This window comes from Hemibagrus wyckioides, linkage group LG19 (assembly GCF_019097595.1).
Source record: "Hemibagrus wyckioides isolate EC202008001 linkage group LG19, SWU_Hwy_1.0, whole genome shotgun sequence".
NCBI lineage: Eukaryota > Metazoa > Chordata > Actinopteri > Siluriformes > Bagridae > Hemibagrus > Hemibagrus wyckioides.
In genome coordinates, this window is record NC_080728.1 from 10,903,808 (window position 1) to 10,922,963 (window position 19,156).

The window sequence follows — 19,156 nt, forward strand, 5'->3', positions numbered from 1 at the left end:
GTTGAGGAATATATGCTGTGTTTGTCTTGTTCTTCCTCCCATGTCTGCTGTCTTACCTTTAGGGGAACAAGTTACTGCAGATGTTCATGTGGACTCTGAATCCTCGGCAGGTGTTTGATCTCTCCCAGGGAGGGCCTAGAGAAGCGTGAGTCTAAAACACTACGATATTGCCTTGTTTGTTGCTTTAGCCTCCATTATACTGTTCTTAAAACCTTCACTAAAAAGCATGGAAAGGTGCCTGGAAATTTTAAAGCACTAATCAAGTTGTCTACGTCAAAGGCAAAAAAGTCTAAAAATCTAAATCTAAATCTTCTAAATAATTTTTAAAAAGTCTCCTACGTAGTGAATATTTTCAGCAGGTGTTTTTAAAGTCATTTATGGTTTATAAATTATACATCTTAAATGGCTTTAGTGTTCTGGACTGTGTAGGTTGCCTAAAAAGGAAAACCTAGACAAGAAATTATAAACAAAATTGAACCTAAAACAAATGTTTATTAGGACTGGGCAATATAAAAGCATAATATTGATGTATTTGCATGCATTGTCTATATTTTATTACTATTATTATTATTATTATTATTATTATTATTATTATTATTTATTTATTTATTTATTTATTTATTTTTTCCCCTTTTAATTTTAACTGATTTTAGTCATATACATATCGTCCACACTTTCATACAAATGGTGGTGTTACCTACTTGTTTTATTCCACTGAATACACAGAGACTGTCTGTGAAAACATAGATTTGTTTAATATTTCTGGTGCTGTGTTGTGAATTTGTTATTCCTGTCATGCATGCTTGTGTTATGTGTTGTTGCACAGTTGCATCAGTATTTTTTGGTAGAGATAAAGCATGGGCTAAATATCAGTGGTAAATCTCTCTGCAGGCATTGTAGGTAATATAAAAAACCATTAACCATTAAAGTGAAATAGACCAGCATGTTGATGAAAGATAAAAAACTCAGATGCATTTGCATAATGCATAAATCTAAAAATTTGAATGTCATCTTTAAAGGGCTTTAAAAGACAGTACTAGTAACAACTAAAATTATAAAACAGTGTTCCTCTTTTAGAGAGTTCAGTGTTCCAGAAGTTTCTATCTAGTCTTAGATCATGCCAGGTCCCCACTTGGGTTTGCCTCCTAATTGAGCTGTTTTCTGTGGGCAGTGAAGCACATCCCAGTGCTCAGAGGGGCTCTGCTGTTTGTTCTGAGCTGACAGAGGGGCTTAAGGAAAAGAAACAGAAAGAGAGCCATGGAGGGATGAAGCTAGACAGAGGCAGAAGGAGCAACACAGAAAGATGGAGTGAGGAAGAGACGTGCAAAGGCAGAGCGAGACTAAACTGAAAGAAATAGAAAACAAAGAGAGAAAAAGCGTGCGAAAGAGGGCAGGACCCAGCTGGTGGTGCCTACTGCTGAGCTTAGCCTGACAGAGCTGTGATTAAAGTCTCTCTGCCAAAACATGCGTCTTCAACAGGGCTTTAGCCAGGAGCAGATACCAGCACACTGACTGGTCTGTGCCTGTTTAGAAAAATAGAGTGAGAGAGAGAGACAGAGAGAGAAGGGGAATCTGAGAATCTGTACAGCTATATGATATGACATTTTTTTCTTTATGACTCAGGTTGGAATTGTACAGGAAAGTGCCAAATCTTCGCATCCTAGCCTGTGGAGGTGACGGGACGGTAAGTTTTGACTTTAAAATCAGACCTCCCCCTGGTGATGGATGTGCAGAACAGCAAGCCAGAAATATCCCATATAATACCACAGCGCTGCTCAATTCTCAAATCTCATTGTTCTGGAGGATTTCATTAATTGTCTAACAGCATGGCTCTGAGAGGAGTGCTGATTATATTAATGCACTCATTCTAATATCTCATCATTCTTGTGGCATTATAGGGCAAATACTCCACATAATTTAGGCTTAATAATAAACATATATAATAATATTCAGACTCCGTTGCAGGAGGTGAGCGATTGCTAGAGGAGACCCTGCATGGGGCATGCTGTTAAAGAGAAATAATTAATGCTCTGGTCATGTGATGCATCACCTCCTGAGTTTTATTCCTTTCTTAAACATCATTTGTTCCATATGTTATTGTTTCTCAATCCTAGTTCTACAACTATTGGCGTATTCTCTGCTCTCAGCTCTCTTTATTAAACTCATTAACTAATGAGTAAGCCTGGAGGGAAGTAAGGAATGCAATAGACTGTGCAGGGTAGGGGTACTTCAGGACGAGGATGACTGCTGTATATATTCTTTGTCCACTCTAATCTATACAATCTCCTAGATGACTTTTAGTGTAATAACCTATAGAAAACCTAGTACAAAATGTGTAGTTCTTATACAGGTCACACTTACTCTGTTTGTTATATTGGGGAGTACACCAGCATGTGTCTGTGTGCTGATTGCTGCAGGTGGGCTGGATCCTATCTGTGCTGGACGAACTACAGATGAACCCACAGCCTCCTGTGGCTGTTCTTCCTCTTGGCACAGGAAATGACCTCGCCAGGACACTCAACTGGGGAGGAGTGAGTCATCTTCTTCCTGACCTCACGCTGTAGAAAGCAAAAGATATGCACGAATAATTCATGAAGTGAAAAACTTTGATTAATAAACAATGTGCAACCTGGCTACTTTCAGAGAGCACTCGGTTGGCGCTGATGCTGTTTCAATTCGCATCATTGCCATTCAGAATAAGCGTGCATTCATAACATGAACGGGCCAAAGACAGAACAAAATAAAGTTATAGTTTTAGTTTATTGTTTAGGACCAGTCATAGTGACGACTACATAAGTGACTTCATTATTCTTTTAATGTGCAACATGGAAAATGTGCCTCTGGCCACCCTGCATTTGTAGCTGTGACAAAATTATTGACAAAGCAGAACTTAAATGAACAATAACCCAGATAAATACACAATTACAGTAATTAACCTGCTTTGGGTGACAATATGACAACATCGAAATAGTGTTGAAGACTCATTAACAACCTCAAATTAGACCTAGTTTGTGCTATGATGTTTATTTTTGCTGCTACTGTTTATCTCTACTTATGATTTAGTTATTTATTATAGTGCATAGTATTCACTAACTGATATGAATTATTTAGTAACTACAGTGAAATGAATAGGAAAGATATAGAGTAATAACAGTAGTAATAAATTAATGAGACTGATGAATAGGCTTACTGAAGCTTAAGAGATTAGTTTATAATGTGTGAGAAATATAACAGGAGAATGTTATTTTAATGGCATAAACAACACGTGAAGTAGACTATTACGTGTGTTTGTTTTTTTACATTGTATAATGCAACCTGTATAACTAATCAGAATGCTGCAAGCCCCACTCATGGTACTTCTTGTACTGGAATTGTATTTAATGGGTAGCTCAAGTGGTTAAGGGTTTGGGTTGTTGATTGGAAGGTCTAGGTTCAAGGACCTCTCTGCTAAAGAGGTGCTGTATCATGACTGACTCTGTGCTCTGACCCAATCTCCAAATCTGGGATATGCATGGAAAGAATTTCAGTGTGCTGTAATGTATATATGCGACAAAATACTAAAGGCTTCGAGGAAGAATGTGGTTTTAGTTTTCTGGTGCTAATGGTTGTTGCACTTTATGTGACGCATTAAAGCCGTGTCTGTCCAAATGTTGTGGGATTGCATAATGCAGGGTGCAACTATTAACACCTTCACACGTAACTGAAGTTTCTGTTTAAGGTCAGCTCCCTCTGCTTCTCAATCAGCACTTGAAGCTTTGAGCAAGGGTGTAATGAAAGTGTGTTTCTGATGCTAATTATCATCTCTTCTAATGAGAGTGGGGTTTCTGTGTACCATCTCTGAAGCCTCTCTAGAGGCAGGCAGCTTCAAAGCAGACAGGAGTGGAGAGAAGGGGAGGCATGGGTTAGGCACAAGGTTGTCAGCAATAATTATATTCACTAATGAAATGCTGCATTAATTCTGTGTGGCAGTCGTGTTCTGGTGTTGACTATAAAGTAGTGATGAATAACACAATTATTGTTTCTCTACAAATTGCATAAATGAGACAGCGAGACATAACAGGAAGCTAGGATTTGTTTATTTGTGTGCTTGGATATTGGGTATAGAAACAAAAAGCACTTATGGTGTAATTTGATTTGTTGGCCTTCCAAGTGTAGCTTGATTGGTGAAGTGGGCTTGATTATGAAGAGGGCTAACTGAGTGATTATTCTCTAAATATAAAAGCCCTTATTCTTGAGTATGTGCTGTTATTACTGCTGCCAGTGGGAGATAGAAACGAGCAAGCAGTGACCTTGACGAGTCTGGAGTTCTTCTCTCTCTCTACTGTCCTTTCATGTTACAGGTGAAATAGTGTTATTGGCACCATAATGGGAGTAGGGCGCCTGCAGCCGGTCTCTTGTTGTACATTAGAATAGATGCTGTAATCATCTCAATTGATGTGTTCAAGGGCGCTATTTAGCCCTCGAGGAAAAAGCTCGCTATGGGTCACCGTAATGGCAGGTAATGACTTTCTAAGGGCTTTAAAGTGACATCACACTTAATACAGACACTCTCTCTCTCTCTCTCCATCATCCTCTTTTCTATCTATGCCCCCCCCCCGTCATGCTTTCTCTTTGCCTCTTAAGGGTTACACAGATGAGCCAGTGTCTAAGATCCTGTGTCACGTAGAGGATGGGACTGTTGTCCAACTTGACCGCTGGAATCTGCAGGTGGAGCGTTCACCTGCACAGCCTGAGGAGGGGACACAGAAGGTGAGAGAACTGGGAACTGTCATGAACAGCCAGAGAACTGATATTAGAGGCTGATATATAATGGATGTTAAATAAATAATATGAAAATTCAAAATTATTATGTGAACAGAAAAATTCATTTTGACGTAGACATGGAGTAGACTTGAGGGAAAAGAATGTATTAATCTTTAAAATGCGTACATTTTATCTCTTTCTCCAGCTTCCTCTGAATGTGTTCAATAACTACTTCAGCCTTGGCTTTGATGCTCATGTCACTCTCGAGTTCCATGAATCTAGAGGTCAGTGACAAGCAACTCTAACTGTTTATTGATATTACAAATGAAAAATAGTCATTTTTCAAATTCATAGCTCTTCTCCAGCTCAGGCTTTTTTGTTTCTCCTGCAGAGGCCAACCCTGAGAAATTCAACAGCCGCTTCCGCAACAAGATGTTCTATGCAGGGGTGAGCACAACTCTGAGTGCCAGAACTGAGAGACTCTGGGCTGCACAGGGACAGAGTAATAAGAGAGAGTGGGAGAGAAAGGAAATGACTCTGTGTGTGTGTGTGTGTGCGTGTCCCCTCAGGCTGCCTTTTCCGACTTCCTACAGAGGAGCTCCAGGGACCTGTCCAAGCACGTCAGAGTGGTGGTGAGTGGCCCATGTCTTCTGAAACTTTTGCTGGTGAGGAGGCATAGACGCGGGTGTTTGACGTGCCCTGTCCAATCCATTAAGCCTTGTGGCAGTGAAGACCACCCACATGCCATACTTCTAATCTTACCCAAGTGTGACATTCTTGCTGAAACAATACTGCCTGTGACTACCACAGTTTCCAGTTTTGTGTTCCACTTTTCCCACTGTGTATCTTTCTGTGTCCTACTGATTGGCCCCTGAAGTGTGACGGTACAGATCTCACAGCCAAGATCCAGGAGCTGAAGTTCCAGTGCATTGTCTTCTTAAACATTCCCAGGTTTGTGTATGATTTATGAACCCACTATTGTGCTACTGATTTAATTTACTGTTTTGTCCATAAGACCATCAAGATCCACTATTAGGTATGAGTTTGCTCAATACTTAAACCTGAAAATCCCATTCAGTAGATTACATGCTGGATAACAGGTTCTAGCACACTAAAAGGATCATGTTGTCCTTCCATAGTTTTAGATGTGTTTCAGAAAATATTTTCAGATGTGTTTGTTAGTTATTTTATTTCATTAATATGATAACAAAGACTGCAAAACTGCTCTGTATACATATAGAATCTTCAAATTCTGTTTGAGGAAAAGCACTGATAAAATGAACTGTGTAGTTGATCTTTTTAGAGAACATGAACAGTGTTTCATCAGAAAAGCACTTGCACAAGCATTTGAGTGAATAATGAGATGCCAAGTTTGTTACGTAAGACCCTGAGGACTGGCAGACTCCATGTTCATATTTAGTTGCGGTCACCAAGGTGTAGACTGGAGAAGACCTCAAGAGCTCAGGAAACCATTTGGGATGTTTCTGTGGTTACATTTTCATTTATCTTGGACAAAGTGTCTCTTTAGTCCTTGATATATTGGTGAAATAGCAGAAGGTCAAAGTAGTGGTGTAACCTTAATTGTGGTACACCATCCATCTGGTGGGTGTCATGCACGGTCAGGGACAGGGAGTCAGCAGCGTTGGATGCAAGTGCAGATTTATTAGTGAACAGTGCAAATAGCACTTAGTTACTGAAACCAATACTGACTATGAGCAAAAAAAAGATCCAAAATGCAACACAGAACAACAAAAGCTTAACACTGAGGAGCCTATGAACTAGAGGGGTTCAGTGGTATACAGGGGTTCTAAATCAGGGTGAGATGAGACACGTGTGATAGTGATTAGAACATGTGACATTCTTGAGCTTATGGGAAATGTAGTTCATCATGACAGCAAGCTGAATGTGTCATGGATGGCTTGGTTTATTCCCTGCTGGAACACCAGGGGGCGGTCCAGCAGGGGTTTGTTTATACTCTGTGCCATGAATTTTTGTTTATGTCTGATCCTAAGGCCGTTCCCGCCTCTGCAAACCCATTCCTCTTTTTTCACTAATTACCTTCCCAATTTATACCAGTTTTGCTGAATCCTAGCCATTGTGTGCTGTTTGTTACATAGTGTTCCCTGTTTTATGTGGTTGGTTTTTGAATATAGTTCCGTATTTTAGTTCCTAGTTTTGCCCTAATGTTTTCTGTTCATTTTGTTATTTTATAATAAACCCCCGCCTGACATCTATCCCTGCATTTGGGTCTGATTTTCCCCGTCTGGCACCCCGTGCCCTGACAGAATCAGTTTCGATGCAGGGCAAGATAAATTGTGTGGTGATCTATGATGTCATGAAACACAAGGTCACAAACCCCATACCACAAATCCAGTCACATGACTTACTGCTAATTGGCCTATTTGTATAATATAACTCAATGGTTCTCAAAGTGAGGTCTCTTTGATTTATTTTTGTGGGAATCACAGCCGTTATAAAAGTTATTAGTCTTATAGTTATAAGACTATTGGAGTGCTTAATTGACTGGATCAGTAACACAAAACATGAGGCTTATGAAATGAATATAAAATGTGTTCTTGGAAAAAATGGAAAGTTCTTTAAATAAAAAATAATGTAGCTTCAATAAATAAGCAGAATATTACTGCATTATATTAAATTACATAGTTGGATTGTGTTTATCTTTGGGATAGGCTACAGGTTCCCCATGACTCTGTGTCTTGGGGGGTCTGTGGAATTTATCTTACAGTTACAATGGCTTCTCTGACTGCAAATGCTTTGAGAACCTCTACTGTTTATGACATTTCTTTACACACCCTGACCTCACTTCTCTACAGGTACTGTGCAGGGACCATGCCCTGGGGTAACACAGGTGACCACAGAGACTTCGAACCTCAGCGGCACGATGACGGCTGTATCGAGGTCATCGGCTTTACTATGGCCTCTCTGGTGAGTGGCTTCTTTATGTGTTGGATGTGTCATGAAAGGGCTGGATATGTATTGATGAAAATCATGGGACTGTGTAATCATTGATCCTCATGGTGCACCAGGCGGCGCTGCAGGTCGGAGGTCATGGCGAGCGACTACATCAGTGCAGAGAAGTGATTCTCACCACCTATAAAACAGTGCCCGTGCAGGTGGATGGAGAGCCATGTCGACTGGCACCATCCACACTCCGTATTTCACTCCGTAACCAAGCCAACATGGTGCAGAAGAGCAAGAGACGCACATCTGTTCCACTGCTCAACGAGTGAGACACACACACGCAAGCACACACACACACACACACACACAATAGGGCTGTCAACTTTCTTTTAACAGTAGAGTTCATAAAAGATTTAGTATTTGCATGCTGTTGTTGCTCTTGTAAGCAAAAAAAAAAAAACATAGGAGCAACATCATAATTTTATCACAAGCTTTAAAACTACTGTCAATCATTTGTGTGTACAATTATAGGCCAAAGTAGTTTTAATAAAAACCTTTTCTGAAAGGGAAACTGTATGTCATAGTTTTCTACATAGAACACTTTAATGTTCCCACTGAAGGACAAACGGAACAAGTCTTTATGGTGCTACGTAGAACTGTATGTGTCACATTATATGTCTATTTGAGTTTCAGCCAACAAAAAGCCTTATTTAAATGTAAACATTCACTCCAATGACACAGCTGTCTCATCCAACTTTGTTGGTCAGATTCATGCTTTTACATCATTGTCATTTTTAAATATAAAGTACCAGAGCCAGCTAGTGAAACATGTTCAAACAGCTCAGTGCTATCTTTCAAAATTATTGCCAGCTTCAGTATACACCATCCGGAGTGAGATATTGCCCCAATATTCAGATCAGAAAACCTCACTCTGTAAACCACACAGCGTCGTATACTGTAAAGTGAGCTCTTCATCTGCTCCTTTTTGGGAAATCATGTAAGCTTTTAGGTAGACACCTAGAACAGAAAGTTTCCATTTCACAACATGTTCCAAGCAGACCCCCTTCAGAAAGCCTGAAACATTAATCTTTAAAAAAAAAAAAACCTTAAAAAACACTTGAAAAATATATATACACACAGTATTCCTGGCAGAAATGAGTACTAGGGTTGTATATAGAACGAGACAAGAAAAAATGTTGCTCTTATTACACAGGTTTGGAGTTTCTATACATTGATTTGATGCAAAATTAATATGTAATTTAAAAAAACATAGAAAAGTAAAGTATGCAATTAATTGTTCAGGTCTCTTATTTTATACAGGGGTCTAGTTTGGTTAGCATTTGGACCAAAAGTGGAACATGTTTTTTTGGGGGGTTTTTTAAATGAATAATTGCCATTAAAATGTGAATATTATTGAAATTGTATTGAAGGAACATTTATCTCACACACACATACATCCACATGATTGAGTGGCTGGTTCTGGTTGTGTAACTAACCTGTGTGATTTGAAGCTTGTACCCTGATTTAAGCCCCGTTCCCTGCCTGTGTGTGTCGTGTGTGAAGAGCTCTCTGAACTGTACTGAATTCTGTCCCTTGATTCACACCTTCATTCTGCAGTGTTTCTCTCTCTGCTACCTTCTAACCTGTCTGTAATTCTCCACATCACTTTCCTTGCTAATAACTAAACTGAGCTCCTTATCCATGTTTGTGTCCCATCAACCCTCCCCTTCCTCACCCCTCACCTCTGCTCTCTCTCTCTCTCTCTCTCTCTCTCTCTCTCTCTCTCTCTCTCTCTCGCTTGCTCCTGTGTTGCCTGTGCTGGTGCAGCATTCAGAAAGTGTGCGCAGCAGATCTGCGCCGCCTCTCTGCTCCCCCTGACTCCTTCTCGGTGTAAGTATTTCTCTGGTCCTCACCGCACACATGCTCACACACCCCACCTCACACTCCTCAGCCATGCGGAGAGAGAGTGTGTGTGTGTGTGTATTTGTGTGTGCACCAGTGTGTGTGAGGGTGGAAGGAGGCTTGCTTGTGTGACTGCACAAACTGCACACACAAGATGTTCATTTGTGTACGTTTTTTGTATTTTCCAGACTCCTAAAACCTGTTTGTTTTTATTTCACTTAAGCCGGTGCTGCGATTTATAGTGCAGTGGTGTCATTTTTTGCATGAGCATAATTATAATATGGCAGCTGCATTTACAGTGGGTTGTTTCTGACACAGGTAGTGAAATAACAGTCAGTAATATTTAGGAAGCTTTAGGAAGAGAGTTTAATAAACAAGCAATTACAAGTTTCTGTGGAAATCTGTTGAAATCTGAAGTTTACGGTATAAAAAGAGTGTCAAGATTGCATTTGTCTGCTGGTCATGTTGCTAATCTTATATTACACGGTGAAATCCTCAGGGCCAAAGTGAAATGCTGTTAGTTTGCTATTAGATGAGCTTTACTGTAGAAAAAACCCCTCCAAACCAGGATATTTTTCATGTTTGACAGGGGCATTAAGATCAAGATTGTGTATACATTTGTGTATACAGTGTACTATACAATTCTGATCTACAGCAACACTAAAGTGACAAACATTGTAGTAACCTTTGCTGTTTTAGCTGCAGGACAAACCTTATTGTCTAGAAAATACAGCATGTGTGTCCTTGTGTTTGTGTTACTGTACAGTCCACTCATCTACACATCGTATGATTTAGTGCCGTGTGTTTTTTGTGTGGTTATGAAGCGTGCTTTCGTCAAGTACTTGACGTTTGTGTTACTTTTTATTTGTCACTGAACAATTTTAACAGTTTCGTTTTAACAGTATCCTCAGTGATCATCTCTACATAAGCCACAGAGCCCCAGATTTAGATTAGATTCTCTCTAAATTCTAAATTCTTTCTATTCATGGAATTTAAATTACTTCCCCATTTTGAAAGAGTAGTCTTTTATAGCAACCTCGTGTTGTTTAAGCATTCTTTTTGCACTTGTTGAAGCTTCTGCTTATAGTAACTTTTAAAGCTAGTTTTAAAGCGGCTATGGCTAAATCAGAAAGTGATTAAACAGAGAGGATAAATAGTATTTTTTTTGTAGTATGCTTTCTTTCCCAGAATATTTGCCAATACATATTACTTTTTTTGTTTGTTTGTCTCTGTGCAGCCCACATGCAGTACCCGAACGCCTACGACTGCGTGTCAATCGCATCGGCCGGCACGAATACGAAACCTTGCAGTTAGACAAGGAGCGACTGCGAGAAGTCTGTAAGTGCCTACTTATCATTTCCTCACTGATTGCCTGCAGTGTTCCAGTCATGAAAAATACCCTGAAAATGAAATAAATTAATTGTTAATATATTTGAAAAATGATTTACTTTGTAACATGGCATATAAAAGCATATCTGATACATCAGATTCTTTCCTTGCTGAATACAAACCCCTTTACAACATCTAGCCAAGTCATGCTCATTCTCGAGATGACTGACATACCTGTCAGTCATGGCAGTGGCAGTGTTATGGCATGTGCATTTACAGTATGGTTGCTGGTCAAACTGTGTCACTGGTGTTTATTGATGATGTGACTGCTGAAAGAAATAGCAGGATATATTCTGAAGTGTACTGAGCAATGCTTTCTGCTCAGGTTCATTCATAAATGTGATAGGGTGCTGCTTGAATAACGATCCAAAACAAAAGGAACTTGTTAAGGTAAAGATATTGAATGTTCTTAAATGACCGAGTCAGTCACCTCAACCCAAATGAGCATGCTTTTTATTTACTGAAGACAAAACTCAAGCGTTTTGAGGCAAAATATCAAAGTAGGGAGTAGGGGGGCAAAATATCAAAATGGACCCAAATACATATGGACCTGACAATACATTTTTGACTAATATTAATTGTGTATGTGTGTGTGTGTGTGGGCGGGCACAGCAACCCCTGTTGGCATCGTGGTGGTAAGAGGAGACTGTGACCTAGAAACTTGTCGTCTCTACATTGACAGACTGCAGGAGGTGAGAATCTTTATCCACAGAGGGTGTGTATTCATCCAGAGCAGCTGTCCTGCCTTCACTGCTGATGAATACTAGGGCAGCGTGTCCTCTGAGGCACTTAAACTCGCTTCATTATAAGGCAAACTCACTATCAACAAAGACATGCAGTAATTAGTAGAGTCTCTTGGCAGAGAAAACTGAACTAAAGCTACAATCAGGATGATGTTACACTGCCTGTAAATGAACAGTGATTACCATGCTCAATTTCTATACTTTAACAGGATAGCTTTACACCTGCTGTTAAAAACAGATCTGGAAAGATATATGAATCTAAAGGATCTTATAAGTACTGAAAGCATAATGTTTGTTACTAAGTCAGTAATTTTCAGAAAACTGCAAATGCAGCTCGTGTATTTGTTCTAAAGATATGCCTGAAACTGCAAACCACACTTTGGAAGTCTTATGTGTTCATTCGCTTCTGTAATGACACAACAGAAAGCGCCTTCAGACCACATAAGTAAATGTTGGAAAACCCAACTGATGTTGCTGTGAATGGGCAGCTAAAAAAACAAAAAAACCTTGTGCATATCTCTTGTACTTTCACAGATTTTAATACATTATATTGCCAAAAGTTTTGGGACACCACTCCAAATCATTGAATTCAGGGGTTGGGCTTGGCCACTTAGTTCCAGTGAAAGGAACTCTTAATGTTTCAGCATACCAAGACATTTTTGACAGTTTCATGCTCCCAACTTTGTGGGAACAGCCCCTTCCTTCCTTTGTGCAGATGTTCCAACATGACATGGATGAGTCCATAGAGACATGGAAGAGTGAGTTTGGTGTGGTGGATCTTGACTGGCCTGCACAGAGTCCTGACCTCAACCCGATAGAACACCTTTGGGATGAATTAGAGCAGAGACTGCGAGTCAGGCCAAAACTGGGACATCTACCTTCACTTGCACATGAATGTAATATGGAGTTGGCCCACCCTTTACAGTAATAACAGCTTCAAACTCTTCTTGGAAGGCTTTCCACAAGGTTTAGGAGTGTGTTTATGGGAATTTTTGACCATTCCTCTAGAAGCACATTCATGAGGTTAGGCACTGATGTTGGACGAGAAGGTCTGGCTCACAATCTCCGCTCTAATTCATCCCAAAGGTGTTCTATCAGGACTCTGTGCAGTTCCTCCACACCAAACCCAAACTCTGGTGTGCAGTCATGTTGGAACAGGAAGCGGTCATCACCTGAAACTGTTCACACAAAGTTGGGAGCATGAAATTGTCCAAAATGTCTTGGTATGCTGAAGCATTAAGAGTTCCTTTTATTGCAACTAAGGGGCAAGCCCAGCACCTGAAAAACAACGAGTTCAACGAGTTCCCATTAAAGTTTTAATTGTATTCATATATGTTCATAATCATAATATTGACTAGTACAAGTTATGAGAACCCTTTGACTGCTCTTTCTAAAACAAAACCATTCAAAGACACACATGCTTTCTTCCTTCTAACACATACAAGTTTTAGTTGTCGTAATATTTTTCAGAGCTGAAATAATCAGGAATAGTTTGCTGTGATGGACAACAAAAATGAAATAGAGACTGAATGCCAGGTCTTTTAATGCAAATTTGAAACAAAAAGAAAACACTATTCTAAAATAGGCAAGTGCTTACATTTTTTAACTTTTTAAATACATTTCATTAAATTCTTTTAGATGTAAATATTTTAGAGTACTTTGGGAAATCAGCAAGTCATTGCTTTTTTTGTTATTGCAAAAGCCAGACTTGGGGTATAAGCAGGTCCTGATTCATGAAGTCTGATTGGAAAAAATACACATAAAACCTCATGTCATCATTACACCTTATTGCTTCTGATCTACTAATCCAATCATTGAGAAATTCTGTCTGAACATGCAAGCCATCACATCAGGTGATGATTCATTTTGTTTTTCCATGAACACTATTAAGTTACATGTAATGCTTGCATTCACAGGATCTGCACCAGACGCCCTCTGCTGGTCATAGAGTGCACTACCAGGTACATGTACTGAAATGTTTTGTAGATATTTACTAAAGTGAAGAAACTGTATCATGTGGACTGCTGTCATTTATCATGGGGCTTGTTACAGTAATTGCACTTGCAGTGTATGAGCTCTGACATGAATTTCAACACATGTTCCTGTACAGAGAAAATACCCAAAACTCTAACACACTTGTGGTGGAAGTCTAAGGGCAGTTACTCAATTCCATTATTATGTGTACATGAGGAAAATACATGACTGTACAAATCTATGTCAAAGCTACAAATGTTACATGGGTCTCGGGATGAGAAATTAGTGTTCATGGTAATCCCACATATGCTTTAGCTCTTCACCAAGCACTTAGAGTACTTTGTAAAGTAAAAACAAACAAATTAATAAAAAAAACATCTTGTTTCTTTTAATGCTTATTTAACATCCTTCAGTATGGTTTTAGACAGATGGCACTCTTAGTTCCTGACCTTGTGAACTGCATGAGGATGTGGCTTTTGATACTGACTGCTAAGCTCATGTTTGGATGTCTGCAAAATTGAAAGCAAATATGCTGTACATGGTGAAGATAGAGAATAGGCTGAAGATCAAAATTCTAAAGCTTTCTTTTTTAATGCTAACTATTTACGATTTTTAATTCATCCTAATTTAATTTGCCCCTTTTTTTGCATCACTAACCAGTGCAAAGTTAAGACAATGAATGATAAAGAGTATTGTTGTGGTGCTATTAATGGGGCATATTTTAGAAACTTGAAATGAATTTGTTGTTCACTGCTTAATGTTTCTCAAAAAAATTCCCATTCTTCCCAGGATGAGAGCAGAGGTTTTCCCCGGCCTGCTTCTGCACACAGACTTTCCACTAACTGGAGTTTTTTAGACTGTGAGTCAAAAGTGATGACTCTTACTGTATTCTACTTTAATTTTATGATAATAATATCAACACACAATGTTTTCTTTTCTAGCCACATCAGCTGACCGCTTTTACCGTATAGATAAGGCTCAGGTGGGTTTTAGATGATTTGATAATGAGTTTTATTCATCCATTATAGTTAATAGTTATGTATTTTGCAGTTCATATGTTTGTGTGTGTGTTGTGTGTGTAGGACCATCTGCACTTTGTGACAGAGATTTGCCAGGATGAGCTGTTCATCCTAGACCACGATGCAATAGCTGTGAGTCAGACAAGAGTTCCTGAAATGCCTGACGTGGTGGTGGAGCCCAGCTCAGGGTGAGAATGACATTTAATAACCTCATCCCACATCCTCATACTACCAGTGCTAGACAAATTCTGTTTCAACCAGTTTCAGAAGGCTGATGAACCAGAGATCACTAACATGTATTTTAACTTCACACATGCAATCCAACCCAACTTCTTGTTGCCTTTTGCTAAAGAAAACTTTTCACTTCCTGTATTTGTTTAAACAAAAATGAATACCAGCACCTACTGCCCTGTGTACATACACTAAAACCACGGTCTGCCAGCTGGTAGGAACTATTTTTACTAACCATATATTTCCAGAATTATGAGTGCAAAAACACTAACGTGCGCACCAGATTCAGTCACCTCACTTTAAAATGTTTCCAGCAAGTATAAAAGCTAACATACAGGACAGTACCACAGCTCATAGCCGAAATGGTGGTCAACACATTTGTCCTGGACGCAAGTAAAAAGGTGTGGATAAAGATACACAAACTCATTCCTCCCAGGGATTCAACTACTCACTTCTTCCCTATAGTCTGTGTTAATGCACACAGTTAGCTTGTCATAGCTTTGAGTTCAATTACACTGTGCGCTGCTTTTTAGTCTAGATTAAATTTAACATGAGACTAGTCAAGCACATTGGGGAGTTCTTCTTGCCTGATCCTAGCTAATGAACTTATAATTTGTCCATCCCTCTACCGGGGCTGATAAACAGTGGGGAGGATGTGGATATGTTCTCCTTGTACTACAGTTAGTCTGCTTATGGGACCAGACTCTGATTCTGATTCTGTTCCTTATTGCTTTTTACAGGGTTTCACTGACAACAGAAGAACAAGGTACAGTAGAAATTGTTCTACAAACTAAATGGAACAAAGTACAATAGAAAATGAAGCTTATTTATAATTGAAATCTTTTGTGATCTTGTTTTGCGATCTACACTACCAGTCAAAAGTTTGGACACACCTTTTAATTCAATGTTTTTTGTTTAGGGATTTATTTTCTACATTCTAGAACAATACTGGAGATTTCAAAACTATGAAATAACACACATGGACTAATCCATATGTAATGACAACAAAAAACAGTCAGTTGTTATTTTAAGACACGAAGGTCAGGTGTTCTGGAATAGTTCTTGCAAGAACAGTATTGTCAAGTGCATTTGCAAAACCCATCAAGCACCATGATGAAACTGGCTCACATGAAGACCATCCCAGTAAAGCAAGACCAAAACTTACCTCTGCTGCAGAGGAGAAGTTCATTTAGAGTTACCAGCCTCAGAAATCACCAATTAACAGCACCTCAGATTAGAGCCGTTATGAAGGGTTTACAGAGCATCAGTAGCAGACAGATCTCAATATCAACTGTTCAAAGGACATTATTGTGTATTTCGGCCGCCTTCAGCATTGTTTTACAATGTAGAAAGAAATAAACATCAGGAAAGACCATGGAATTACAAGGTGTGTCCAAACTTTTGACTGGTAGTGTACTTTGCCGATTACAGTCATAATTATTCACACAGTGGTGATTAACACAAGTTTGAAGATTTTTTGTCATAATTGTTCCTAGTGTTAGCTTCCAAGAAATTTCACTAAGTAGTAGAGAGTTTATTGAGTAAACACTAAGATGTTTCTTTATAAATCTTATATATCTTATACTGTATATTATATTATAGACACCGGCCCTGTCACCAAACATGCCAGTGGTGTTTAGAACCCAAAACCTCGATTTCTGTGTCATTTGAACACAAATTGTTCCACACAGAGCTTAGCTTTAGATTGTTGATATAGAGGTGGGATTTAACAGTTCATTTTGAAACTTGGCAACCTTTAACAAATCTTCGAAGTCCACTTCTATTAATTGCTACATGACTTCAAGTTGTAACTCATTTCTTTGTGTGGTTTTGAATGTTACAGCTTTGCTGACTGCTGCGAGCGCTGGTGACCTGCCCATGGTAAGTTTGCATACTAAAAATGAAAAGGCTGAACTGAAACTGGGTACATGACAAATTATTCTGCACCATTTCCTTTTTTTTTTTTTAAATATGGGTTTGGTACCCGTTTGAAACGTTGTTTAGATGTTTTGTGTTATTTCTTAATACTTTCACTGGCAAGAAGATATATGTGGAAATATGTGGTTAGTAAAAGCCCTGCAATGGACTGGAGACCTGTCCAGGGTATACTCCTGCCTTTTGCCCTATGTGCGCTGGGATAGGCTCCAGCAGATCCCCGTGACCCTAATTAGGAATAAGCAGGTATAGACAATGGATGGATGGATGGATGGATGGTTAGTAAAAATAGTTCCTACCAGCTGCCAGACCATGTTTTTGGTGTGTTAACACAGTTCAGTAGGTGCTGGTATGCATGTATATTTGAACAAACACAAGATACATAGATATATAAGATGTATAAAAGAATGTGAATTTGTGTTTTTCAGCTTTTATTATTCCTTCCTCTTCATCTCTCTTTTCTATCTCTCAGTTGTCTAGCTCATGCAGTAGTGGTCTCAGCTTGTTGGTTAGGGACACAGGAGGACAGTCTGCTCTGCACCTCGCCTCTCAGAATGGCCATGCTGATGTCGTGAGCTTTATCCTGCAACACGGTAAGGTTTAGTCTGTCTGGATAAATCACCTGGTTTCATGTTGACTGCACTCTTGTAGGAGATGATATGTGAATTATGAAGATTTCATATCTGTTCATTACCAGGCCCCTTACAAAGGCATATGAAGAGAAACAGTGAAAAGCAGTGCTATTTGGTTGTTGATCATAATGTCACTTTTAAAAACATTAAACATTACATCACCCATTTTAATCATCCAGCTGATATATCAGTCCCAGCTGACTAAATAGGGTTAAAAAGCCTAACTGTACTTACTGGGTGCTGATATCTATGGTTTAGCCATACCATATGACTTTTGACTTTTTGCTACAGCAAAACCAGAGCCACCAGAAAGCCTTTTTCACATAAAACAGTGATCAGAACAATCTCAATAACATTCTTCCAACGCAAAGCCAGTTAGCTAAAAAAAGAAATGAGCTTGCAACAGGTTTACCCATTTTGCACCCAACCTTGGTCTTGAGAGTCAACAGGAAGTGTAATCTCAGTCAAATAATTGGAGGAAATGCTTATTATTAAATAGTGGTTACATCAGACCTGTGCAGTTCTCACTGCTGAGTGGCACACATCTGGGAGAAAAATTGCACTCTCATAATACACTCATCATACAAACATATTCTGGGCTTGTTCTTTGCTCCCTGCCTGCTAGGATATTCATGTTAGCAGCGCTGATTAAGGCACTATTTCAGCTTTGACCTGTGTGTGCCCGAGGTATAGCTAGAAGGCTGGAGTTTGGGTTTGAGCTAGCCCTCAGATATTGTCCAGTTCCAAATGTATATTCCTGCATGCTTAACACACATACAGCATTATATATTACAGTCTTTTCGTATGAACATGATTATTAAGCAATTACTCTAAAACAATGTAATTCGGTGTCAGTTCTGATCAAAAATATGCATAGCATAGGAATACAGATGTAAGAGGCAATTTTCTAATTTTATTTTAATCATTTCAGTTGAATTGTGATATAGTTATAAGGTCAATGGTAACATTATTAACATGGCAAGATTGGGGGACAATATTTCATGCAGTACATCACAGATCACATGATGAAACATGAGCTGAAACTCATTCTTGTTTATACCAGCTGTGTCAAAATGCCAGGCATCTTCTAGTCCTCGTGACGTAATTCTCATACCTGGAAATGGCCGAAAAGAATGAAGACCTTTCAGAATTCCTGACTCCTGCTGAGAAGTGTTCTGTTGCCTTTCTGCTAATAATATTTGATCTTCTCTGTTTTTGTTGTTCAGTTTCAAAGTTAATCCTGGATCTAACTGACAAAGAGACGTAAGTATCAGTTAATAATTTGCTTCCTCATTCTGTATCAGGAAAATTGTCTTATGTTGGTTTCTATTTTTATAGCGGTGATACAGCACTTCACAAAGCGGCCTGTCATAGACATTATGAAGTCTGTAAACTGTTGCTGGAGGCCGGGGCTTCCTTGAACAAAACTAACTTTGTGGTGAGTCATTTGTTGTTCTACCTGTAACTCGTGATCGTGTACGTCTAAATCATGTGACTTACAGGCAGCAGTAAAGTAACAGAGATAAAGCTGAGACATTGTGTTGGGATATTGTGCTGCATTTTTCCAAATGATTCACTGTGATTGTTAAGTGAACCATGACAATGCTGTGTTTGTGTAATAAAGTTGTCTTAATGTCATAAGATCTAAGGTGATAAGATCGTAAGA

At 39.1% G+C, this 19,156-nt stretch overlaps 1 protein-coding gene across 6 annotated transcripts in view; it reads left to right on the plus strand.

Annotated features, from left to right (window-relative positions):
• dgki (diacylglycerol kinase, iota) overlaps nt 1-19,156 on the plus strand; it is a 62,860-nt gene that overhangs the window by 41,382 nt on the left and 2,322 nt on the right. For 4 of the 6 annotated variants that reach the window (XM_058417456.1, XM_058417460.1, XM_058417457.1 and 1 more), the window contains 22 exons: nt 63-145; nt 1,624-1,684; nt 2,418-2,531; nt 4,624-4,749; nt 4,949-5,027; nt 5,135-5,190; nt 5,313-5,375; nt 5,621-5,694; nt 7,578-7,689; nt 7,791-7,990; nt 9,493-9,555; nt 10,805-10,905; nt 11,569-11,648; nt 13,616-13,660; nt 14,463-14,532; nt 14,615-14,655; nt 14,756-14,880; nt 15,664-15,689; nt 16,767-16,804; nt 17,331-17,451; nt 18,717-18,753; nt 18,829-18,928. In XM_058417456.1, the coding sequence (XP_058273439.1) occupies nt 63-145; nt 1,624-1,684; nt 2,418-2,531; nt 4,624-4,749; nt 4,949-5,027; nt 5,135-5,190; nt 5,313-5,375; nt 5,621-5,694; nt 7,578-7,689; nt 7,791-7,990; nt 9,493-9,555; nt 10,805-10,905; nt 11,569-11,648; nt 13,616-13,660; nt 14,463-14,532; nt 14,615-14,655; nt 14,756-14,880; nt 15,664-15,689; nt 16,767-16,804; nt 17,331-17,451; nt 18,717-18,753; nt 18,829-18,928 (1,815 nt within the window). The remainder of the gene's footprint in view (nt 1-62; nt 146-1,623; nt 1,685-2,417; nt 2,532-4,623; nt 4,750-4,948; nt 5,028-5,134; nt 5,191-5,312; nt 5,376-5,620; nt 5,695-7,577; nt 7,690-7,790; nt 7,991-9,492; nt 9,556-10,804; nt 10,906-11,568; nt 11,649-13,615; nt 13,661-14,462; nt 14,533-14,614; nt 14,656-14,755; nt 14,881-15,663; nt 15,690-16,766; nt 16,805-17,330; nt 17,452-18,716; nt 18,754-18,828; nt 18,929-19,156) is intronic. The other 2 variants (XM_058417458.1, XM_058417461.1) reach the window with 1 other exon arrangement.